General features: G+C 31.5%; 1 protein-coding gene across 1 annotated transcript; it reads left to right on the top strand.

Moving 5' to 3' along the window:
- Positions 1-8,607: 8,607 nt before the first annotated feature.
- On the top strand, positions 8,608-11,012 carry LOC149249269 (uncharacterized). Its single transcript, XM_089452507.1, has 3 exons — positions 8,608-8,848; positions 9,442-9,571; positions 9,833-11,012. The coding sequence occupies exons 1-3, from the start codon at positions 8,608-8,610 to the stop codon at positions 11,010-11,012; spliced, it is 1,551 nt and encodes a 516-aa protein (XP_089308633.1).
- Positions 11,013-27,573: the final 16,561 nt, after the last annotated feature.

The raw sequence follows: 27,573 nt of genomic DNA on the forward strand, positions 1-27,573 counted from the left end.
GATATATCATGAGATATCTACACCAAATTATTGTCCTTGATCAATTATTATCTTTAATATAAATAATATATATGACTTACTTACTTGAGAAAGTTGACTTACTTAACCATCCTCAAACACAATAATTAATAAACACCCTAAATTGACTTAATGAATAATCACCCTAATTTATAATTCACATAAATTCAAATTCATTACTAGATATTATTTACTAGCACAACCAAATTAATAAATACGGTCGATATATGCCATAGGCGTTGACTTAATATATGCTATATGATAAACCTAATATGCTAAATACATATATGAATATAACAAATGTTAGATTGTAGGCTTTTGTGATCCATAATGTAAATAATAATGTCTTTTGGATCAATCACAACAAATCCTAATGATGTGATTAATCTGAAAGACATTATTATTTAAAATATACCAAATCTAAGGTTTTATAAATATTATAAAACCCAAGGAACTAAAACCCAAAGCAATAACATTGAACCCTAGCATTAATATTAAACCATAGGAATATAAGCCCTAAGATTAATAAACCAAAGGGATTATTATTATAAACTTAAAATATTAATAAACTCAAAGAGTTAGTATTAAAAACCTAAGGGATTAATATTAAGAACACATGAGATTAATATTAGAAACCCTTATGAATAATATTATAAATGTAAGTGATTATTAATATTATAAACCCAAGGGATTAATAAACCCAACGAGTTTATATTTTAAACCCAAAATAATATAGGAACAAGGGATTTATGTTAAGCCCTAGGAATAATATTATAAAACCTATCAATAATATTGTACTCTTAGAATATGAACCCTTAGATTAATAAACCCAAGAAATTGATATTATAAAACCAAGGCACTAATAAACCCAAGGAATTAATACTAAAAACCCAAGGGAATAATATTAAACTAAAGGGATTAAAATTAAACCCAAGGAATATTGATTTTCATATTGAGACAATATTTGTCACAATGCGACGTTGGACGATGGTTGACCAAGAATAATTTTCATATTGAGAGAATTTGTTTTCCCAATGTGGCATTGGACCCTGGTTGACCATGGAGGATTTTCATATTGAGACAAGTTTTGTCACAATGCAACATTGGAACATGGTTAACCATTGATGGCCATGGTTGTCACAATATGATATTGGACCATTAGACAAGCTTTGTCACAATGTGACCATGGTTAACCATGGTTGACCATCATGGATTTTCATATTGAGACAATGTTTTTCACAATGAGATGTTGGACCATGGTTGATTTACATATTGAGACAATATTTGTCACAATGTGACCATGGTTAACCATGATCGACAATGGTTGACCATGATTGACTTTGATATCATAATACGGCGATGGGCCATGGTTGACCATGATTGACCATGATCAACCATCTTGGACTAATGTTGATCGTGATTGACCATGGTTAAACATGGTTGACATAGTTGACCATGATTGCTTTCCATATTGAGAAAATATTTGTCACAAAGCCATATTCAGATTATTATGAACTTAAGAGATTAATAAGCCCAATGGATTAATACTAAAAATCCAAGGGATTAATAAACCCAGGGAATTTATATTATAAACCCAATGGATTTATATTAAACCCTAGGAATAATATTATACCTTGTGAATATTAAACCCAAGGCACTGATAAATCCAAGGGATTAATACTAAAAAACCAAAGGAATAATACTAAACCCAATGGATTAATATTTTATACCCTACATATATCAACCCTAAGATAAATATTATAAACCCTAAAACAAACTTGCTTGACCATGATTGACCATGATTGATTTTCATATTAAGACAATCTTCGCTACAATGTGACATTGGACAATGATTGATTTTCATATTAAGGCAATCTTCGCTACAATGTGACGTTGGACCATGGTTGACCATGATTGAATATGGTTGACCATGGTTGATTTTCATATTGAGACAATCTTTGTCACAATGCGACGTTGGACAATGGCTGACCATGGTTATCATAATGTGATATTAATAAATCCTTGGATTAATAAACTCAAGGGATTGATATTATAAACCCAAGGGATCAATACTAACAACCCAAGAGAATAATATTAAACCCAAGGGATTAATATTGTAAACCCAAGGTATATAAACCTTAAGATAAATATTATAAACCTTAAAACAAACTTGGTTGAGTACAATTGACCATGGTTGATTTTCATATTGAGACAATATCTGCCACAATGTGACGATGGACCATGGTTGACCATGTTTGACCATGATAGATGATGATTGACCATTGTTGATTTTTGTATTGAGCCAATATTTGTCACAATTCGACGTTGGACAATGGTTGAGCATGGTTGTCATAATGTGACATTGGACCGTTAGAAAATCTTTGACACAATGTGACCATGGTTGACCGTGGTTTATTTTAATATTGAGACAATCTTTGTCACAATGTGACGTTGGACCTTCATTAATGATGATTGACCATGACTGATTTTCATATTGACACAATCTTTGTCACAATGTGATGTTGGACCATTGTTAACCATGCATGACCATCGTTGACCATGCATGACCATCGTTATTAACCAGTGATGACCATGATTAACCATGGTTGACCATGGTAGATTTTCATATTGAGATAATCTTTGTCATAATGCAACGATGGGCCATGGTTGGCAATGGATGGTCGTGGTTGATAATTATTGACCATTGTTTACCATGGTTGATATTCATATCGGGACAATATTTGTGACAAAGTGACATTGGACCATGATTAACCATGATTTATTTTCATATTGAGACAATCTTTGTCACAATGCGACGTTGGGCCATGGTTGACCATGATTAATGTGATGTCAGACCATGAGTCAATCTTTGTCACAATGTGACCATGTTTATTAACTATGGTTGACCATGATTGACCATGGTTGACTATAATTGATTTTCGTTTTGAGAAAATATTTCTCAAAATATGACATTGGACCTTGGTTGACCATGGTTGATATTCATATTGAGACAATCTTTGTCACAATGTGGTGTCGTACAATGGTAGACCATAATTAACCATGGTCGACCATGTTTAACCAATGTGGACTATGATTGACCTTGTTTGGCCATGGTTGACCATGGTTGCTTTCCATATTGAGAAAATCTTTGTCACAAACCCATATTGGAATTATTATAACTAAGGGATTAATAAACCCAATGAATTTATATTATAAACCCAATGGATTATAAACCCAAGGGATTTTATGAAACTCCATGAATAATATTATAAACCTTTTCAATAATATTATACCCTAGGAATATGAACCCTTAAATTAATAAACCCAAGGAATTCATATTATAAACCCAAGGCACTAATAAACCCAAGGGATTAATATTGTAAACCCAATCTATATAAACCCTAAGATAAATATTATAAACCCTAAAACAAACATGGTTTACCACGTTGACCATGGTTGATTTTCATATCAAGACAATCTTTGCCACAATGCGACATTGAAACATTGTTGACCATGATTGATTTCTATATTGAGAGAATCTTTCTTAGAATGTGACATTGGACACTGGCTGACTACGGTTAACCATGATTGGCAATGGTTGACCATGGTTGATTTTATATTGAGACACTCTTTGTCACAATGTGACGTTGGACCAAGGTTGACCATGATTGTCACAATGTGACGTTGGACCAAGGTTGACCATGATTGTCACAATGTGACGTTGGACCATGGTTGACCATGACTAACCATGATTGACGATGGTTGATTTTCATATTGACCGTGATAGACCATGGTTGACTATGATAGGTTTTAACATTGAGAAAATATTTGTCACAATGCGACGTTGGACCATGGTGGACCATGGTTGACTGTGATTGATTTTCATATTGACATAATCTTTGTCACAATGTGATGTTAGACCATGGTTGGCCATGATTATAAACCCAAGGAATTTATATTAAACCCTAGGATTAATATTACAAACTTTATGAATAATATTATACCCTAAGAACATGAACCCTTAGATTAATACACTAAAGGAATTGATATTATAAACTCAAGGGTCTAATAAAAAAATAATAAAACAATTGATCTAATCTTTATAAATAAATATTAATAATTAATAATAGTAAAACATTGTGAATTAAAAGTGTTTTTTTTTTATTTTTTTATTTTGTTAAGTGGATTAGTGGCTACAAATGTCATATTATGTCTTTATTGCCAACTGTTAGAGAAATATCTTTCATTTTCTGCATTAAATCTTCCCAATCTCTTTTGACCTAACTAGTTAGCAAAAAGTTATAATTAATATTATTAACCTATAATATTGATTAATATTGATTTTCATATTAATCCATAATAATAAATTTAACTATTAAATATGCAAATATATTATAAAGTTCAATACTAATATTCAAAATTATATAATCTTGATTTTAAATAAAATATTGCATATTCAAATCCAATATTATTATTTTAATAATTATAATAAATTCTCATAATAATCTCCCAAAATTTAATAAATAATTTATATTAATATGAATTTCTCCCAAAATTTAATAAATAATTTATATTAATTTCATGATGCCCAAATCTCTTTATCTAATTTGTAATATTAATTTTGCCAAATTTAACTATTCTTAAGATATCTATTCACTTTACCATTAACGTAAAATTATTTTTATATTGATCATGCATCATTTAATATTTATTCACTTTACTATTAATATAAAATTAATTTTTATATTAGTGAGGCATTCTCTACTCTTATTAAAAATTGTGTCCACTTTCGATCCACTGCCGGCCACTAAAACCATTGTATGGCGTGTAAGAATAGTGAGACAAATATGGAATGTCCCCATTACACAGTCAAACCATTAAAAAAAAGTCGAGCAATCAACAAAGAGGTTTCTAGCGAGACGCAATTCACTTAAAAGAAATTCATAATCTAATCAGTGTAAGCCAACAGTAGCAAACGCCTTATTACATAAATATCAAAAATATTATTTCTACAAGATTCTAAGATGTTTCTTAACAACATAACAATACCTTTGACAACTCAACAAGGTACCACTATTTTTTATTAAAAACTCAACAATATATATTAATATAACTAATAAATAAGAATATCAATTTTAATTTTAGTTCTCAAATTCTGATATCAATAATAATTAAAATACAAAAATGAAGTTAAAATGTACCCACCAAAATCCCAGTTAAAAGACAAAAGTAAATGAAGATAATGACACTAAAAATCCAAATAACGGTAGTACCCTTAATAGTCACAAGTTCTCATACAAGCTTGCACATCAAATATATGAAATGAATCAGTTAAACACATCATCCTTCTCAACAAAAATATGAGTATTCGCTTGTCATTTGTGTTTTCAGTAACCAGTTTTTAGGCGTTACCTACACAATTTGACTAAATTACTTTTCTCCGTAAAGAGTGGAGAACTATGATTTTTTCATGCGTGGCTGGTAATCACGACTCAACTAAACTTTCTCATTTCTTCAACGACTGCTCACATGGGCCAATCACCGATGTAGACATTTGATATTCAGATGAACTGAGACATTCCTCCTCCATCAATATTCTGTATTGATATATAATATAAATTTCTACATGACTCCTCTTTCTCCCCACCAAATCCAAATGTCTGATATTGAGTATTCTGATATTTGTTGAATACTCAGGACCACATATTATAAATTTCTACATGACTCCTCTTTTTCCCTACCAAATCTTGATATTTGTTGAGTACAAATTTTTTCTCCGAGGACCACATATTATGGCACAGTTAACCAAAGACTTAGTTTAAGGAGGTGGAGGAGTTGCCCGCAAAGTTATGGAAATTTTGGTTATATTTAGAGAAAATATGACAAGGATTTTTGTAAATCCAAGTTATAGTTGTTAAATCTCAAAATTTTAGGTGTTCTAAAAGTTTTTGATGGTGCTGAATCTATTTTCATTATCAAAAACACTATTCAGACACTGACTCTATAAAATTTTCTGAACTTTTTTACCTGAATTCCGATCACTGTCCAATCAATTCCTCTGCCTCGGTAGACGAGTCCATTCAACACTGTGTTTGTGGGCCTGAATCGGTTCAATTTGATCGCTTTTTATTCCTTTCGTCGTCGGACCAAAGTCGTCGATGTATGCAGGGTGAACGAATCTAATATTATCGTTGTCTCGCAATACTATCCTTGGAGGCTAAGGGACCGTCAATTATTGGACACTAACTCTTAGAAAACCATTTATCCAACATGCTATATTGCAATGAACTTTCATATCTGGATATTTACTAAGATTATTTAATAACGCTTGACAATCCTAATCCTGATCATGAATAATGTTTACCAAATCTTATTATAATTTTAGATTTTAATAGGTAATCATGCTTGTTTACATATACTAAAAAAATTTCTATATCTAAAACATTATTTTATTTCAATCCCAACATTTAACAACGCTTAACAATCTTAATCCTGATCATGAATAATGTTCACCAAATCTTATTATCACTTTAGATTTTAATAAGTAATCATGCTTATTTACATATACTAAAAATCTTTCAGTATCCAAAACATTATTTTATTTCAATCCCAGGCCATTATCTTGTCTTCATTGTTGGATCCTTAGATCTGTTTTCAATATTTATAAAATAAACTCAATGGGAAGCTAAGTTTTATTCAATCAAGCGGATGTTAATTTGGCGTGTGTACACTGTATATCATATTCTTGGCGATTGTTTTTTATATATAACCTAAGTTGGGTTGCCTTTACTGATGTAATTAAAAAGCCAAAATAGGTACAAAAATCAATTCCCACACAACCTTTAATTAAAGTGCATCATAATAGTTCCAGGAGTGCTAATTGTAATTAGCGTTAGAGCTGTACATGAAAATGTCTAACTGAGAGTAAAATTTAACGATAGGACTTGTCGTCAAAAATGGTAGCTAACCACAGTTATAATTTTTTATTGAAAGGTATTTTTTTAATTAAATTTTATTAATGAAAAGTTATTTATTATGAGGATATAAAAGACAAAATTTTAAACAGATCTGACCAAAAACATAAAAACCTAAAACGTCAAAAACAAATTATATAACGACTAAAAAATCCAAATTCCAACCTTCAATATAAATTCTCTTAAACGACTTAATTGAAACCCAATTCCAGCCCTGAATATCAGTTCCCATAAACAACTTAATTGAAACCCTCCAGTTCCCTGAGCGACGGTTGTTGGAAAATGACAATGTAGAGGCTGTCGTTTCACAAACAATGGAAGCGGATTAGAACGACAACCAGTTTCCTTTTTTAAATAAATTGTAAGGATATGTTTCATGAAAAAATTAAGGATAAGAGCATACTAAAGAAACTGAAAAAATTATTCATCTTTCAAGTATAATTATTTTATATTAGCACAGCCATATTTATCAAGGTAAATATGGTTGATATAGGTTGATAAATGTATATCAAGCATATATATCAACCATATTTTCCAATGTGATTGATATACGCCCATAAACTTATATCAACAACATTAATAATTATTATAAGTATTTAAGATTATTAATAACTATATAGAATTATTAATAACTGCTCTAATATATTAACAACCAAATACAAGCATACTAAAAAAACTGAAAAACTATTCACCCTTAATGCATAATTATTTTATATTAATTAGATTTGACTGTCTCATTTTAAATATTTACAATATTTTATCAATTTTAATAATTTATATTACTTTATTTTTATTATTGAATTTTTAAATTTCTTAGATTAAATATATTATATCCTTATTGTTTGGCTTATTATTATTATTATTATTTTAATAATATTTTAGGTTGGTGTTAACATTTTTTAAAAATGTCTTTTATTTTAATTAATGGATTATAATAATATCCTCTTTCATCGTTTTATATTTTAGGGTTACATTTAATGATTAATTTATTAGATTTTTAATAGCCAGTAACCTGTCCGTTGATATTAAAATATTTATAAATATCAACATAATTTATTTTCCAGGCATTCTAATGTAAATATGAAAAGATGTTTAAAGGAATGTAATTTGAACTTTTATCACTTTAAGCTTATAGTAATTAACATATATTGGTGCTCGTTTTCTTTAGAGACTGTGCATTGACGTCGTACCTAAGTGAGTACACACGGTGATTCACCAGAGTGGAGGAAGTAAAAGTGGACCCCATTTGATTCACCATTAACAACTCTCTGAGGGATTGGATGTTCAACAAATGAAATGAATGCATTCGATGCAAGTTGTTATCGCCGGAGATAAGGGAGAGCTCTCATATTACTGTCGTCCCGGGAAGGGAGGAATAAAATGGCTTGAAGAACAAGATTCACAAATATTATAATGATCTGTTCAGAGTCACAACAATCATATTTAGTCATGAAAAATGGCTGGTCGTTCGCCCATGTGCATCCGATTGAAAATTGGAGAATGATGGGCTCCATCGTCAACAGACGATTGAAACGTGTTTTGTTAATGTGCCTGCTTCTCAATCTTTCTCTGTGTTTATGTTTGAACATATGAGAGGAGCCGACTGCAACCCTAGATGACACCGGCTTCCTGCGGGGATTGTTGCAGTGTGCAAGACTATCACCACTCTCTCGCAGATAATAGAATTTTACTGAAAATGAGGTACACAGACGGGCACGAACAAGGCACCTTCCTTCCCTCCAAACAACAGCTTAGGAAAGGTCGCTGGTCACCAGAGGAAGATGAGAAACTCATCAATTATATCACGAACAACGGCCTCCGGGGCCGTTCCTGGAGATGCCTAGCCAAGCAGGCTGGTAAATAATTAGACACCCACTTTGACCCTTAGTCTTCTAAGTAAGACGTAGGTCCATTTGGACAGATTCTTTTAATACCCGTACCCTGAGTATCAAAGTTCAGAAATCAGCTGCTATACAATCAAGGTGGCGAAAATGTCCCCGTGGGCATATCTCTTGTATATGTCCATTAAATAAATGAAATTTTCATAGATCTATGCTATCTGAGATCCAACCTCTTGCCGCTCCTGAATCTAGGCTAATATGAATCTGTTTGTTGAGATCTCCTGTAATATGCATTATTTAGTTGATTTTCTGTTGTTATTACTGTATTATTTAGTTGATTTGTTGTTGTTATTCAAGTATAGATCTATTTTAGATTGGCCCTGATTTTCTTTATTTTTGCGAGGGGAAGGTGGGGCTCTCAATTAGCATTACCTAAATATTGGATCCAAACAACTGTCCATTCATGGCTTGAGAGCGCTTTTTGATGGCAATAAAAGAACAACAATTTTTATGTTCTTTTCTTTCGGTTTAATAAATTTCTGTTTAGAAGGGGTTAAGAGGAAACGAGGATATATTATAATATTGAATCCAATGAAATGCCCATGCAGGTCTGCAGAGATGTGGAAAGAGCTGCAGGCTCAGATGGATTAATTACTTGCGGCCTGGCCTTAAACGCGGCCCAATTTCACCCCAAGAAGAGCAACTGATCATACACTTCCAATCCATTCTGGGTAACAGGTTTGTTTTTGTTTTCCTCTACTCTGAGGCTTTCCTTCTGAGAATTGTTCTATCACATGAGAACCCGCCGGTCCCTCACTTAAATCTCTGATATCAATAGCAGTAATTATTCTATCACATGAGAGACTTCTTGTCCATCAGTAAACTCCGCGAAATCTTTAGTAGTAGTTGTTCTGGGAGTCCGCCCACTCGTCGGTATTTTAACAGTTTCACTTTGTTGGTGCCAAGTCAGCCCATTAACCTGGGGGTTGAGTGGTGCAGGTGGTGTCAAATTGCTCCCAATTTGCCAGGACGCACAGACAATGAAATCAAGAATTACTGGAATTGTTGCATCAAGAAGAACCTGCTAAAACACAGCCTCTCCTCTTCGTCCATTGACGCTAACGGCAACGCTGACACTAAAACTAATACCAAATCAGTGTGTGTTCGTCCTCATCCTCCTTTTTGTAATGCCTATAAGTCGTCTCACACTACCCAGCCGTTGCACGCCATGCCTGAAGGGTACCCGTCACTTCTTGATAACAGCTTTAATAAGGTGACCAGTGCAGAAAATCGGCACGCTTGTGTTCCCAACCTATTGGAATTAAAACAAGAACAAGTACTAGAGGATGAAAATCGTGTATTTTCTTGTTCTCAGGTGTGGATTGATTCTTGCTCTCACACCAATCATCACACTCTTACATCTCCGAGTCTGCAAAGCAAAGGCCCATTTTGTAAGGCATCAACATCAGCGAAATGCGACCAATTAGTAGACTGGGAGACAACACTGGCGCCTTATGAAACCCTAGAGTTCGCCATCACCATTCCTGCTCTGGTTGAGATCAGCGATTCAGCTAAAATTGAAAATGATGGCGACATCATCAATGAAAATGAGATGATGATGGACCACTTGTCATTGACAGCATATTCTTCTGGAATTACAACATGGAGCGCTAATGGCGATTCAAACACAACAGTTTTTGCTGATGTCTATCATGATGCCTTTAACGCTCATAAGGGCGCATTTAGTATTCTGGAAGATTGCACGAGCCAGCAGGACGAGAAGAGAGCTATTCGGTCATGCCCGCCAGTTAATTCTCCGTCCCAATTTAGCGCAGCAGCAATAACATGCGCCAACGTTTATCAGTACTCTAATGTGCAGGGTCCGGGTGATTGCCAGGATCATCTCATTTTGAAGAACAGTGAGGTCAATTTGGACAGACGGGTGCAGGATGGTGATCAATGGGAATGCTCATCAATTCCCAATAAAGAAGAAAAGGCAGCGCCACCTCCTACAATGCTAGGAGGAACAGGCAGTGCAACGTTCGATTTTGAGTGTGGAGGTGAAGCTTTTGGTCAAATAAACACTTGGGCAGAGGACCATCTGTACAGTATCTCTACTGATGCGGCTGTTTCTTCTGAGATCGATACAGTGCTATCGAACTGGATGGGGATGTATTGACCATTTGCGTACTGCGTTTATCTCTCATTTCCGCTATGGGCTTTGATGTTTGATTGGATGTTATAAAATATAGGACTCTAATTTTCTCGTACAAAAAGGGGAGTGAGTTTATTTCAGAACCATTGAAACATAAATGCAGTCTGACATTGCCGGAGTATAGCCGTTTGTTTGCATTTATATTTCTTTCAAAATTGATTTTGGAGTTTTAGCAGCAAAAAAATTGTTATTTCCCTTGCATATCAGAAGCATTTATGTTTCAATGGGGTCTGAAATAGTACTCGCCCCGATAGCTGGCCTATTCACACTTCTACTCCCAAAATCAAATGTATGTCATCCGCTTACGTCTTTCGATTACGTCATTTGTTTAGCTATATAACGGTTGCTGCTGCTGCAAGGGTTTAATCTGTAGGTTAGAAATAACCTAATCGTACAGCAATTGGAACTTTATATTTTAATCCATTTGTTTCCAATTTTATTTGAATTTGGAAATTTTTAAATGGTTGATTGAAATTGCACTATTGAAATGTTTAATTAAAATCACACTTCGGGATACGAAATAGCAGATTTAGTTTGTAAAACCGTGAAATATAAAAAATTGTAAACTGTGTAATTGTATATAAATTTTTACAAATCCTTTGAGAAAATTTTGCAGATATTTTTGAAATGTCTGTGGTCAATATTCAAGGTTTTGAATGCACTAAACATTTTGTTTTGGTGCTCTATAATACAGTATAGTACAATTTTATGAATACATGATCTGGAAAAGTATTAGTTTAAGTGAGTGAGGCTCTATTCTAAATTCCACTATGAGTAAATATTCTTTACCTCTAAATGAAAACACTAGATAACATGATCTCCACAGCCAATGACGAATTCGCTGATTTTGAATGGAAAGATGGCAATGTAGTGGTAGCACAAGTAAAGTCACCCTCCAAGTGTCATGTTCAGAATGCATATTTTGTTTTTCTTCTGGGGAATTTGCTGATGAGTACAATCATAGATATAGGTTGGGCAAAGCAAATTCAAAGAATCTCAGACGAAAAAAAAAAGAGATTATGTATAACCAATTAGGTTGTCCTCGTGAGGTTTAAGAATTATATATATATACATAATAAAATGTGAATATGAAATTAATTTTATATTAGAATGTTGAATATCTAAAGTGAGAGAAAAATATCACATTTATGATAAGTAAATATTTTTTTGATTTGATTTACAATTGCATTTATGTGTTTGAAAAAAAATCAGAAAATTATTTATAAATCACTATTTTTAATGAGTGAAAAGAAAATATATATATATATATATATATATTACTAAAAAAATATTTTAAAATTATAATTTAATATAAGTTGTATTTAGTAAATATATTTATAATTATAATTATAAAGCTTTGTTTATATTTTATAATATATTTTTTATTTAATCTGAGTTAGTGAATGCATTTATTTAACCATATTGAAAACTTAACATTTTATATGGAGTATAAATTATTAGCCCTTATCTCTAATCTCCTGTCATTTTAACCTAGCAAAATATTAACAATTAGTGAAATTACAAATATTTGAAATTATTATAATACAAACATTTTGCAATAGGATAAATAAAAAAATTTCATTTTTCATTTAAATTAATAATTAAAATCTTAAAACAAACTCCATCTAAAAAATTAGACTTTTCACTCGTCAAATATAAAATGCAGTGATAACTAATATAATATTCAAATATAAAGACTTATTGAATTTTTTTATTATTATTTGTTAATAATAAATATAATATTTTTTTAATTTAATTTTTTTAATTTTTATTACCGTAAATTAATTGAAAATTTAATCTATTATCAAGAAACTTGTTGAGATGTCGTTCATTCAAACTTCACTAAATTAAAATACCATGTTTAACAAATCTATAACATAACTTTTTAAGGAAAAATACATACCTCTAATTATTATATTCTATCGTTAAATTATTATATATAATATTGTGTAGATTTTGATTTTTGATCATGTAAATGCTAACCAAATAGTTCGATTATTTGTGATATTTCAAAGTTTAATGTTTAAGTGTTTTATTTGTGAAATATTTATTTCCATGTTTAAGTGATTACCTTATGAAATATTATTTATAAATTAGAAGTGAATAATTTTTTTATTGTATTAGATATGTGATAAATTTAAATTTTATTTTTAAGACAATGATATGTGAATATTTATTTTGATTTGGCTGTTTGTCTAAATTGTTTTTTCTTTTTTACACTCACTATGGATGTGATTGAAGTATGGAAATTAAGTTTGTCTAAATTGTATTTTATTTATTTTTATCTATGTTGTATGAGTTTTTGGAATGTGGGAACTTTGGAAACTTGGGTACGGGTGTCGAGAACGGTTAAAATTTAAGGAAAATGCTAATCAAGAGCGGTAATATTATATAATAAAAATATTAAAAATTAGGAAATCCATATAAGATTCCTTCTTTCTCCAAAAATGCATACCTTCGAGAACACAAGTAAACAAATCGTATTTTTGCATGGACAGTATAAGACAAATGAGATAAGATGCTTTAAAAAGAAATGAGTTTAACTTTCTCAATGTTTAAGTGAACTCACATTTTTTATTTAATTCATAATATGGTCAACTAAATTATAAAAACTGTTTTCCATCTCTTCTTGATCTCTTCTTGATGATGATGGGTTGTGATACTTAGCCCAAAACATCGAAAAAACAAGAAATCCATGTAGGATTCCTTTCTCCAAAAATGCATACTTACGAGAACACATATAAACAATTATTATCCTTGCATGTAAGGGATAAGCTAAATGAGATAAGATGCTTTGAAAAGAAAGAATTAAAATTTCTTAATGTTTATTTGACTTCACATTTTTATTTAATTCATATTATGGTTAGTTAAATCATAAAAATTCTTTTCTATGTCTTCCTCATGATAGGTTGTGATACTTAGCCTGAAACGTCAAAAAAATAAGAAATCCACAATTCTTTCTTTCTCCAAAAATGCATATGTACTAAACACAAATAAACAAATTGTATCCCTACATGGAAGGGATAAGCTAAATAAGATAAGATGTTTTAAAAATAAATAAATTAAACATTCTCAATGTTTAGCTAACCTCACATTTTTATTTAATTCAAGTTATAGTCAACTAAATCATAAAAAATATTTTCCATCTATTTTCAATGATAAATTGTGATACTTAACCTCAAATATTAAAAAAAAAACACAAAAATGCATACAAGATTCATTCTTTCTCCAATTTTTTTGTGACATGTTAATATTTAGTTTCCAACAATAATTAAATATTATATTTATCACTAACACCAATCAAACACAAATACTATTTAATTTGCTATATATTAAATAAAGAAACATAACATTGTAATTCTAATTCAAATAATTTTTCCACTCATCACATCCTAAGTAATAAACAAAATACACAAACTCTTAAAAGCCATAAAATACTAAATATGTAAACTAAAACAAATTGTTTCGCATACTATCACTATGATTTGAAATGAGGGCATGAAGAAGCTCTAGGTTGTAAAACCAATTTACCCATAGCTAAAGGTTATGTTAGTTGCGAAATATTATTACATGATGCACCAATATTTGGTATCCAATTGATATACTGCAGGTAGAGTTTATTTATATAATGTAATAGAATTCAAATATTGCATCATATTATTGTATTATTTCTATATATAATATTAAATATATTAAATAAATTAATTAGTGTTTTTCATTAACATTACTATTGAACAAAAATGCATTAAAAAATATAATCCAAAACATGATTTCAAAACATAATTTTATGGAAACTCAAAGGAGAAGAAAACTTTGTTGATTATAAAGCTTATTAATTAAGAAGTTGATTATAAAAGGGTGAGCTATATTTATTGCTTTATACAATATTAAATAAATTAACTAGCGTTTCTCTTTAACATTACAATAGAACAAAAATACATTAAAAAGATATAACACAAAACATAATTTTATGGAAACTCAAAAGAGAAGAAAACTTCATTGATTACGAATTTTGTTGATTAGGAATTTTATTGATTAAGAAGTTGATTATAAAAAAGTGATCTATATGCAGATTTGGTATAATATTAATAAATGATAAGTAAATTTTAGATATTCATGGTTTAACGACAATATTTATTTGTTGTGAGAGAAACTCAATATATTCTTCTATTTCAATCATTAAGAATATTACTTCCTTGACTTATCATCTATTCTATTTTTATTTTTCATTTTTCCTCCTGCTTCCTTTTGCTTTTCACTAGGGGATTCCATTTTAATGGGGTTTCCTTAAAAAAAACCATCAGAATGATTCATTTCGACTCCTAAATAAATTTTGAATATTTTCTCCACTTTCTTCCCCAAAACACTAAATTTTTATTATAAACAAATGTTCTTAGTGATCAATGAGAACTATGCCATGCATTTGATGAGTTATGTGATACGATAATTAATTATTCCTTCCTCTTATTTGTGAGTTTTATTTTGGCATATGCTTAATGTAAATGTGGCATGCATATCTATATAATTTTATTTAAGAACTATAAAAATGTGATTTTCATTATCTAAAATAATAAAATTTGTGATTTGTTAAGAGTCAAAAAAATAAAAAAATATTACTAAAAATAAAAAAATATCAACAATCCACTTATAATTAAGTATTTTTATATTTTTTCATTATATATTGATATTTATTTTTCCTTTTTAACTTTTTATTATTTTTATTTTAAAATATATTTTCTATTTCATTATCACCTTGATCATTAAAATTACACTTGCATTACAACTAACCTATTTCACCTAACCTATGACATAGACGAATTTAACCACAAGTTTTGGACCATAAACCTTTTTCATTAACTAATTCCTTGACAGAAGACCTTATCCTTTAATAAAACACTGTCTTCGACTACTACTTTTTTTTAAAGGGGGGCTAAGTCCCCTTGAAAAAGCTATTGATATTTAATTTTCCTTTTTAATTTTTTATTATTTTTATTTTAAAATATATTTTCTATTTCATTATCATCTTGATCATTGAAATTACACTTGCATTACACCTAACCTATTTCATACGACATAAACGAATTTAATCACAAGTTTTGGACTATAAACCTTTTTCATTAACTAATTAGACCTTATCCCTTAATAAAACACTGTCATCGACTACTACTTTTTTTTAAAGGGGGGGCTAAGTCCCCTGGAAGAAACTTTTATTATTAGACCCGATTTGTACAATATTTTACATATAGATCAAACATCACATCAATCACATTTTTAACTCCAATAAAGCTGCACTATCATATTTTTAACTCCGATAAAGTTGCACTATGATAGCTTGCCTAGCACCACATCAACAGGGATCGATTGTGAGTGGGGTGCGAGAAAGCCGACAACCCCCACTACATGAACCATGCACTCAGCGGCATTAACAAACGATGTCTCGAGTGCCCATACTAGGCAAGAAACTCAATTATAATAGTAAACATGTCCTTTATGGAGTTTGAACATGAGTGTCAACAATTCTTCCTCCGGACTAGAATAAGCCTCATTGACATTCATATTTTCATTTTTTTTAATTGTTACACCATTCAATTTAATTTATTAAAGTTTATTCCATTTTTATTATTCCTTTTCATATATTTTTTTCTAACGAACTTTTAAGGATTTTTCTTTTTCAAAATTTTCAAATGTTTTTGCCCTTTTTTATATCTTTTCATTTATTTCTTTATGTCAAATGAATTTGACATTTAAATGATTTTATTAATTTATCTTAATTTGCTTACATAAAAATATTATTTAAATTTATTTTTTTCACAAAAAAAAAATTATATCATTTACCACAACTTATTCATATATTATAATATTTATATCATTCACCAGAACTTACTTATGTATAATAATAATTTTTTTAATATTTATAATTTATTTATTTATTTTCAATTTACCATGACATATCCCTACCAAACCCTACCAAAATAATATCCTCAGTAAATTATCATCCTTACCTTAATATATTTGAGAAAGTTGACTTATTTAACCATCCTCAACTTAAATAATAATCACCCTCATTTATAATGCACATAAACTCAGATTCATTACTAGATATTATTTAGGAAAAAGGGAAAGTTGACTCACTTAACCAACTTCTATACTTGAGAAAGTTGACTTATTTAACCATCCTCAACTTAAATAATAATCACCCTAATTTATAATGCACATAAACTCAGATTCATTACTAGATATTATTTAGGAAAAGGGGAAGTTGACTCACTTAACCATCTTCTATTAAAAATTTGAGAAATTTAACCAAATGCATCATTCAACTCTTCCTTCTTTAAATTTCAAATAACCTTAAGCGACTGTACATCTTCAGTTATGTCAGTAGGTACCAAAAAAAGACATTACGGAGAATAATATGCAAAAAAATCACTTTTAAGACTTTACTCTTTAGATTTTTAGATCACCCTAAAATCCTTATCTCAATCGAACCACAATTCTCTCATTATCTCATTTAATACGTCATTATTATCTCTTCATTGAAAGGACTGGCCGATAAATGCAATGTAAATAGAAATGATAGGATGTAGGGTTAGAATTTCAAAACAGAATCGTTTTTCAAATTCGAGGGTTTTCATATATTTTCCTGATTTGTATTTAATAACGAGTAAAAATTTTGACAGGTTTATAAAATTTTGAACTATATTCGACAGACAAATCACTCCAAGATGAACAAATTGTTCATCAAATAACGGACAAATCACCTATGACAAACAAATTGCCCATCAAATTCCATCTGTAATAGGATGATACATCGTTACATTGCTATAACAACATATTTTACTGGCTAAAGGCTGAAACAAGCACGTTACAATTCTCCACTTCACTGTGCAACAATCAACATGTGACTTAGTGCGCTAAACACTCAAAATGGAACAAGGCGGATAAGTGTTCCAGCGGAAGCATCACACAAAAACAGCATACTCAACTAAACATGTATCCACAACTGAAAGCTTGCGTCCATATGATAATGATTCAACCGAAGTATGAGAAAGTTATGCAGATGAGCAGCAACCGAAAACAAAACTGCCAATACATATAAACCAGCCAAAGTAGCTACTTCCAAGACCAGCACCATACAAAGAAGGTGTCCATGGTGAGCTAGTGCCAATAAGCTGGAAGGACTTAAATATGACCAATATAACCATACAAAATGATGGTTTGTCGAATATAGTGTGTTTGTATTTCTGCCATCAACCATATATAGTAATTGCGCGAGAATTTTGCTGATCAAATTCTGGCATTGGCATTGTTTAAATTAAAATGATGTGATGATTTCTCTAACACATATATAGAAGCAACGTATGAATATGTTCCCACTCATTAGGGTTAGCATTAGCAGTTCCTCCAAAACATACACTTAGGTTATTTGCCAGTGTATCAATATGTGTATAAGTTCCAGCATCAGCTTACGTTCCAGTAAATTCACCAACATTTATGCACAGATTGGTGGCTTTTAAATATTGCATTGCGGTCAGTTTCTAAGTATTTGTCGTGCAGGAATTTTTAAATAAAATTGTGAGCAGCAATTTGCTTTGCGCTCTCCCTATAAGAAAATGCGAAGATATCTGCACAAGTTGCCATGGTTAGCAGACCTTCTCAATCTTAATTTTGCTTCATTAATTACATCAAATCCGTGAACACAATCCATGAAGACTTGGATTGTTAGCTGGACTATCTTTCTCTGCAGTATTGTTGGTTGTGGAGTCTATCAGAACAGCGCCATCGTATCCCTGAAACCACATCCCATTTCAAAATTAAGGCACTATAGTCTATAATTTCGTTTGTATTGACTTAGTTACAGATTGGGCGGAATAGAATGTCAGTTTTATGGTTTTCTTATTTTTCAGTACTGAAAAGCTCCGGCATAGCTCTATATAGAATTTGTTTTTCAGGATTTTTTTCAACATAATCATCATGTTTTGTGAATAAAATTACATAATCATCATGTTTTGTGAATAAAATTCTGCGAGAAAATTATCATTAAACCCTCCCAGCCACCCAAACTATACATCATTGGCTCAGTTTTATGATTTTCGCTCAAAACAAATACGCCAAAAATTGCAAGAATCAAACGAAATATTGTGATTTCTAACCTTGGTGTCTGTGCATTTTGATTGGGGTTATGAACGAAGGATGATCGTAAAGCTTCTCCTGCTTCTGCTCTGCCTGTTCTGCTTATAGTTGCGTTTCCAGTTCCGTGCGCGACGGTGGTTGGAATGACAAGTTAGAGACCGTCGTTTCAAAAACAATGGAAGCGGATTGGAACAACAACTAGTTTAGTTTTTTAAATAAATTATAAGGCCACGGTTTCTGACAAAGAGAGAGCATGGACGGACAAACACAGAACAGAAAACACATTCAAACAACTCACACACAACTTGCTTGATTCATCACCGAGCTTGGCAATTTATACACAGTTTTCAGCTACGAGTAAACATTAACTGCACCGGATGAATAGTGATCGGTGCCATCTAAACAGTGATCGGCGCTAACTTAACAGTGATCGGCGCTGATCGTGATTAATGCTTGACACCTCCCCTTAATCACGATCTACATGTTAACTTGCCTGCCCGTCTAAGTCTCAGCTAGGCTTACAACATAATTTGGATTTTCTACAATGTACAACTTATTTCTACACATTTCAAATTTAACCTTTCCAAGAGGCTTGGTGAATATGTCAGCCACATTTTCATTTGTATTACAATATGATAAGTCAATTTCTTTTGATTGCAATTTTTCTCTTACAAAATGATGTTGTGTCTCAATGTGTTTTGTCCTTGCATGATACATAGGATTATTTGCCAATTTGATAGTGCTTTGATTGTCACATCTGATTATTGTAAGTGCTTTTTGTGTTTCTCCAACATCTTCAAGTATTCTCCTAAGCCATATTGCTTCACAGGTAGCACTGCATAATGCTTTATATTCAGCTTCAGTGGATGACAATGAAACAGTTGATTGTTTCTTACTGCTCCATGATATTGGTCCTGAACCAATGTTGAAAACGTATCCAGTAGTAGATTTCCTATCATCTGGATTTCCAACCCAGTCAGAATCAGAATAACCTGCCAATTCAACATCAAATTCATCAGTATACATAATACCAAAATTAAGTGTTCCTTTCAGATATCGAAGGACTTTCTTTGCTGCTTTCCAATGGCTTTCACAAGGCTTAGCCATGAACTGACTAAGTATGCTGACAGAATATGCTATATCTGGTCTGGTAGTGGTGAGATAGTTCAGACTTCCCACCAGTTGACGATACATAGTTGCATTCACCTCTTTGGTTCCATCATCACTGCACAATTTGACATTCTGTTCTAAAGGAGTAGATGTTGCTTTGCATTCAGTCATATTGAATCTTTTAAGGATTTCCCTTGTATATTTGCTTTGTGTGATCAATGTCTTACCAGGTTCCCTCCAAACTTCAAGACCTAAACAATAATGCAATTCACCAAGATCCTTCATCTCAAATACATGTGACAACTGATTTTTGATTTCTTCAATCAACTTGCATGCATTTCCTGTTATGATAAGATCGTCAACATATACAGATATTAAAGCAACATTCTTGTCTTCATCTTCCTTGATGTATAAGTTAGGATCATTCTTGCTTCTCATAAAACCTTTCTCATCAAAGAAAGAATCAATTTTCACATACCATGATCTTGGTGCTTGTTTTAAGCCATATAAAGCTTTCTTTAACCTGCAAACCAAATGCTCATGTCCCTATTTTACAAACCCTTCAGGCTGGACTAAATAAACTTCTTCTTTTAACTCACCATTCAAAAATGCAGATTTGACATCTAACTGATGCATTTTCCAATTATATTTTGTAGCTAATGCAATCATAATTCTAATTGTGTTCATCTTAGCTACAGGTGCAAAAGTATCTTCATAATCAATTCCCTCCTTTTGTGAATATCCTTTAGCAACCAATCTAGCTTTATATTTATCAATACTTCCATCAGCATTAAATTTAGATTTATAAAGCCATTTACATCCTATGGGAACTTTATTTTTAGGCAATTCTGTTAATTCCCATGTGTCATTTTTCACTATAGAGTTATATTCTTCATTCATTGCATTTCTCCATTCTTCATATTCTTTAGCTTCATCAGAGCTTGAAGGTTCTACAACATTCATAATCTGAGACATTAATGCATAATCTTTATACTTTACAGGTACTTGACTTTGACGTGATGACCTTCTTGGAGTTTTACTGCTTTCATCTTTCTTTTGGCTTTGCAGAGTCTCCTCTCCTCTCTTTGGAGTGTCATGACTGCTTGATGCTACTTGTTCTTGATTTTGTACCTGTTCCTGTGCTTGTTCCTGTTCTTGTTCAACACTTGTGTCTAATTTGACATAATCATCAATATTATGCCATGCACTATTATTTATTTTATTACCTTCATTTGCATTCTCATGAAACACCACATCCCTACTTGCAAGCAGTCTATGAGTACTGGGATCAAACAACTTGTATGCTTTCTGATTATCACAATAACCAATAAATATGCACTTAATTGACTTTGCATCAAGTTTTCTTCTTTCATCTTTTGGAATATGAGCAAATGCCTTGCAACCAAAAACTCTTAAATGACTCACTTTTGGTTTGTACCCATAAAATGCTTCAAAAGGTGTTTTAAGCTCTAAACTTTTGGTTGGACTCCTATTTTTCAAATAAACAGCAGTATTAATGGCTTCAGCCCAAAAAACATTAGAGATATTTTTACCTTGAAGCATACTACGTGCACATTCAACTAGTGTTCTGTTTTTCCTCTCAACAACTCCATTTTGCTAAGGTGTATGTGGCACTATAAATTGTTGCTGAATCCCATTGCTTTTACAATATTGATTAAATTCTCTTGATTTGAATTCTCCCCCTTGATCAGATCTCAAGATTTTGATGTAATTACCAGTTTGTTTTTCTACCATATTCTTAAATTCTTTAAAGTACTCAAAAACATCACTCTTCTTTCTTATGAAATAAACCCATGTATATCTAGATCCATCATCCAAAAAAATAAGAAAATACCATGCTCCACCAATAGATCTAGTTTGCATAGGTCCACATACATCAGTATGAATTAATTCAAGTATTTCCCTTTGCCTTTTTTCTTTATGTATAGGAAATTCCTCCCTATGTTGCTTGCCAAGTACACATGCCTCACATTCAACATGATCATTTTTCAAGATAGGAAGACCTTCAACCATAGTGTTCTTTTGTAGTAGCATTAAATCTTTGTGATTTAGATGTCCATACCTTTGATGCCATAAATCTACTGTTGATATTGCTGTAGATGCTAATGCTTGATGACTTTTCCTGGTCACATCCAACTTATACAAGCCTCCAACTCTGGTTCCTGTGGCAATAACCTTGTATTTATCTTGAATGTCTTTCACTACACACTGTGATTTAACAAATTCCACCTTCAAATCTTGGTCAGTAATGGTAGAAACAGAAATTAAATTCTTTTTTATATCAGGGACATACATCACATTATGAATCTATTTCTCTTGTCCATTAGGCAAATTCACACCTATTACTCCATAACCTTGAACTTTAAGTGATTTGTTATCTCCTAGGCAAACATATGTTCCATCAATATTTTCATGATATTCATCAAACCACTCCTTATTACAAGACATATGGAGTGATGCACCAGAATCAATGAACCAAGCATTCTTATCATCATTTTCCACAGACAATGCAGCATCAGAAACAAACAATTTAAGATTTTTAAATCCATCATTGATATCTTTGTCCACAAAATTTCCATTATGCCTTCTGTTTCTCTGCCTAGACTCATTATATTTCCTTTTATAGCGATCTTTAGAATGATGCCCAGGTTTGCCACAATAATAACATTCATCATTTCTCTTTGGAAATTTAGACTGTATCATACCTTTTTGTTTTTCTTGAAACTTGCCTCCTTTGTTCTTGTCCCATGGCTTGCCTCTGTATGGATATTTTCCCTTAGCCAACAATGCCAAATCTGAACTGCTAGAGCCCAAATTAAAGTTCTTCATCCTCTCCTCTTCTTGTAGAAGAATTCCTGTCAATTCATCAAATGAAGGGGGTTTCTCTCTAGCTGCAAGACTTGAAACAAAAATTTGATAATCTTGCACTAAGCCATTTAATATGATGGTGACTAAGTCAGTATTAGAGACCTTTTCACCAATATCTCCTAAATTATCACTTAAATATTTGACACGAGATATGAAATTGCTTATATTTTCATTTGCTTCCATTTTTAGAGATAAAAGCTTAGTCTTCAAAAACAAGATTCGGTTTGTATTTGCTGTCTCATACAAACCCTTCAACATATCCCATGTTTCTTTTGATGTCTTGCAATCTCTGATGTGAGGAATAATATTGTCCTTTACGGACATACGCAGCAGCACCTTTGCTTTTGTCTCCCTTCTCTCCCAATCTGGAATAGAACCTGCAACAGTGGGTTTGGGCTCATCCCCACTCACAATGGACCACAAATTATTTCCTTCTAAAATAGTCATTAACTTAAATTTCCAGTTCACATAATTTTCTCCATCAAGTTTGGTGGATTCATTCATATAATTATCAAGCAACAAATTTGCCATGATAAGAAGCTTTCTGCAATCACCAAAATGCCACCAAATCTAAATTTTCCACCACTTCAATAATTAATTTCCTTAATTAATCACTAATAATAACAACCCCTTTTTTTACTTATTCCTTAACAACCATGGCCTTTGTTTTTTTTTTTAATAACTCCATACTTGAAAAAAAGGCACAAAACATTATATAACCATACGTTATGATTCTTTCCTTCCAAAGCGACCTTAGAGAATTAGTCCAATCTTATAAAGTCACTTCAAAAATGAGTCTTTTCTTCTAACACGGCCTTAGAGAATTAGTCTTCAATAAAACATGTTTATAGCTAGAACCAACTTCTCAGAAATGTTCTCATTTTCTACTAGAAATTAGAGAATGCATAATCAAACCGCAGGCTATCATTTTCTCAGAAAAACATATGCTGCAATTTTTTTGTTACAACCATATACGACACACAGTTTTATATCAGCAGAAACACAAACCTCCTTACTTCAATCCGAAGACAAGCTTTGCCCTCCGTCCAGCACACAAGCAAATTTCTCCACGGAGCTCCCTTGAAATCCTCGACTCTTATTTTCTTGAGAGAAAACGGCTCCGCCTAACTCCTTCAGCCAACAGCTTTCTCAATCTGACTCTGCTTCTCCTCGCAGCGCCTTTACCAATGACTTTCTCAGCCCAAACTTCAATTGCACTCTTCTCCAATGCAGAAAAAACTCTCACAGCCGCACCACTTGCATCAATAAACTCTGAACACTCAACACTCGTCTCTCACAAGCTAACACAACGTCACGCTCTTAACGCTGGTCTCTCACACGCTCACACAACCCCACGCTCTCAACACTGAGAGATGGCAGCACCGTATAACAAAAAACTCTCACAGCCGCACCACTTGCTCTGATACCATGACAACGAGAGAGCATGGACGGACAAACACAAAATAGAAAACACATTCAAACAACTCACACACAACTTGTTTGATTCATCACTGAGCTTGGCAATTTATACACAGTTTTCAGCTACGGGTAAACATTAATTGCACCAGATGAATAGTGATCGCCGCCATCTAAACAGTGATCGGCGCCGACTGAACAGTGATCGGCGCTGATCGTGATTAATGCTTGACAGTTTCATGAAAAAAATTAAAGAAAACAGCATGCTAAAGAAACTGAAAAACTATTCACCCTTAAGCCATAATTATTTTATATTATTTATATTAATTAGATTTCACACATCTCATTTTAAATATTTACAATATTTTATCATTTTATATTTACAATATTTTGTCATTTTTAATAATTTATATTATTGGATTTTTAAAATTTCTTATATTAAATTTATTGTATCTTTATTGTTTGGCTTATTATTATTATTTTAATAATATTTTAAGATGTTGTTAATATTTTTTTACTGTTATATTGTTTTTATTTTTAGTTAAAAAATATGATTTTTACTTATTTTTGAGAATTCTAAATAGGTTTTATAAAGTTTTTGAAAAAATTAAATATTAAACTAAATATTTTGAAAATCAAAAATAATTTTTGATTGTTCATTTATATGAAATGACTAATTATATGGTGTTTAAAATTAAATTGTCAAAAAAAAATTAAAAACAAAAATTAACAGTTAATAAATAGTACATTTATCAAATCCAAATATTTATGAAAACGAATTGTCATTATATAAAGTACCAAACCAAGTGTCATAACATTTAACATTTAATAAATAGTACATCTATCAAATCTATTTTAATATTTATTTTTATTATATACATTTTCTAATAAAAATATACAAGATAATAGATATAGTCATTAATATATTATATTATATTATTTTTAATCTGAGAGTTTTTAATTTTAATACCTATTTACAATATTCATTTAAATTAATTTATTTTTTATGTTTAACTTTATTCCCTTTTATATTTTATAAAAATTAGTAGATAAAATATTTGTTGACATCACATGTAGATATAAATTTTCTATTTTATTCTTTTAAGATGTAATTTAAAGTTGTTTTTAAGATATCATAGCTCATTCTCAATAATAAGTTTGGTTTTTCTTATCTCAAACATATATTTAACTCACTAAGATGTTTATTTACATCAATAGTATGTAAAGTGCATTTAAGTGGTTCAAGTAAATTTAAAATCAAATTACATTAATTTTATTCTTATTTTTAATCTATTTATATTTATATTAATGTATAATTAGTAGGAAAATTGTTTTAAATCTATTACAAGGTAAATCATTCATTGAATAGTTAGAAATTCTAAGTCATTATGGTGTTCTTATATCTATTTATATTTTGTATATCTTTATTAAATTTGGTCAACTTTAATAATAAGGAATATTTTAGGTACCAACAAAGTTTATAGAACTTAACGATATCAAAATGCATCATAAAAGTGTAAAAAACAAATCTAGAAAGGCTATAGAAACACTATATGAAAAATATTGATATTGTATTTCAAAATTTATATATTTTTAATTTTAATACAATTTTTTACATAATAATAATAGTATTATGTAAATTGAAATTTATAATTACCACCGTAACATACTTCATATATAAATGGTTTTGGAAATTTTTAATTTTACAAATATTTAAATTAATTTAAAATGGCTATCCATGACTTTCTACACCAAAAACAAAAATTAAGCAACAACCCCCCGATATTACCTCTTTTAAATATATCTCTTATTTTTATTAATAAATTATAATAATATCTTTTTCGTCGTTTTATATTTTATGGTTACTTCAAGGACTAATTTATTAGATTTTTAATAGTCGGTAACGTGTCCATTGATTTTAAAATATTTATAAATATGAAGATGATTTATTTTCCAGGCATTCTAATGTAAATATGAAAAGACGTTAATTGAATGTACTTGTAACTTTGATCACTTTATGCATATACTAGTGGGCCCGTGTTAAATCTTCTTTGAGATACGGTGCATTGACGTCGTATCTAAGTGATTACACACGCTGATTCAGCAGAGTGGAGGAAGTAGAAGCAGACCCATTTGATTCACCATTAACAACTCTACCTGAGGGATTGGATGTTCAACGAATGAAGTTAATGCATTCGAACTGAGTTGTTATCGTTCATGAGAGGGAGAGAGAGGGCATTGTGCGGGAGATCTCTCACACTCCGGTCGTCCCGGGGAAGGGAGGAATAAAATGGCTTGAAAAACAAGATTCACAAATATTATATAGATCCGTTCTCAGTCACAACAACCATGGTTGGTCGTTTGCCCATGTGCCCACCATTGAAAATTGGAGAATGAGGGGCTCCATCGTCAACAGACGAGAGAAACGTGTTTTGTTATGTGCCTGCTTCTCAATCCTTCTCTGTGTTTGTGTTTGGACATATGAGAGGAGCCGACTGCAACCCTAAGGTGACACCGGCTTCCTGCGGGGATTGTTGGAGAGTGCAAGACCATCACCACTCTCTCGCAGATAAGAGAATTTTACTGAAAATGAGGTACACAGACGGGCACGAACAAGGCACCTTCCTTCCCACCAAACAACAGCTTAGGAAAGGTCGTTGGTCACCAGAGGAAGATGAGAAACTCATCAATTATATCACGAATAGCGGCCTCCGGGGCCGTTCCTGGAGATGCCTCGCCAAGCAGGCTGGTAAATAATTAAACACCCACTTTGACCCTTAGTCTGCTAAGTAAAACGTAGGTCCATCTGGACAGATTCTTTAATACCCGTACCCTGAGTATCAATGATCAGAAGAAATCAGCTGCTATACAATCAAGGTGGCCAAAACGTCCCCGTGGGCATATCTCTTGTATATGTCCATTAAATAAATGAAATTTTTATAGATCTATGCTATCTGAGATCCAACCTCTTGGCGCTCCT

Source organism: Pinus tabuliformis, chromosome 7 (genome assembly GCF_031772625.1).
Source record: "Pinus tabuliformis cultivar Carrire ecotype Pingquan chromosome 7, CPIR1, whole genome shotgun sequence".
NCBI lineage: Eukaryota > Viridiplantae > Streptophyta > Pinopsida > Pinales > Pinaceae > Pinus > Pinus tabuliformis.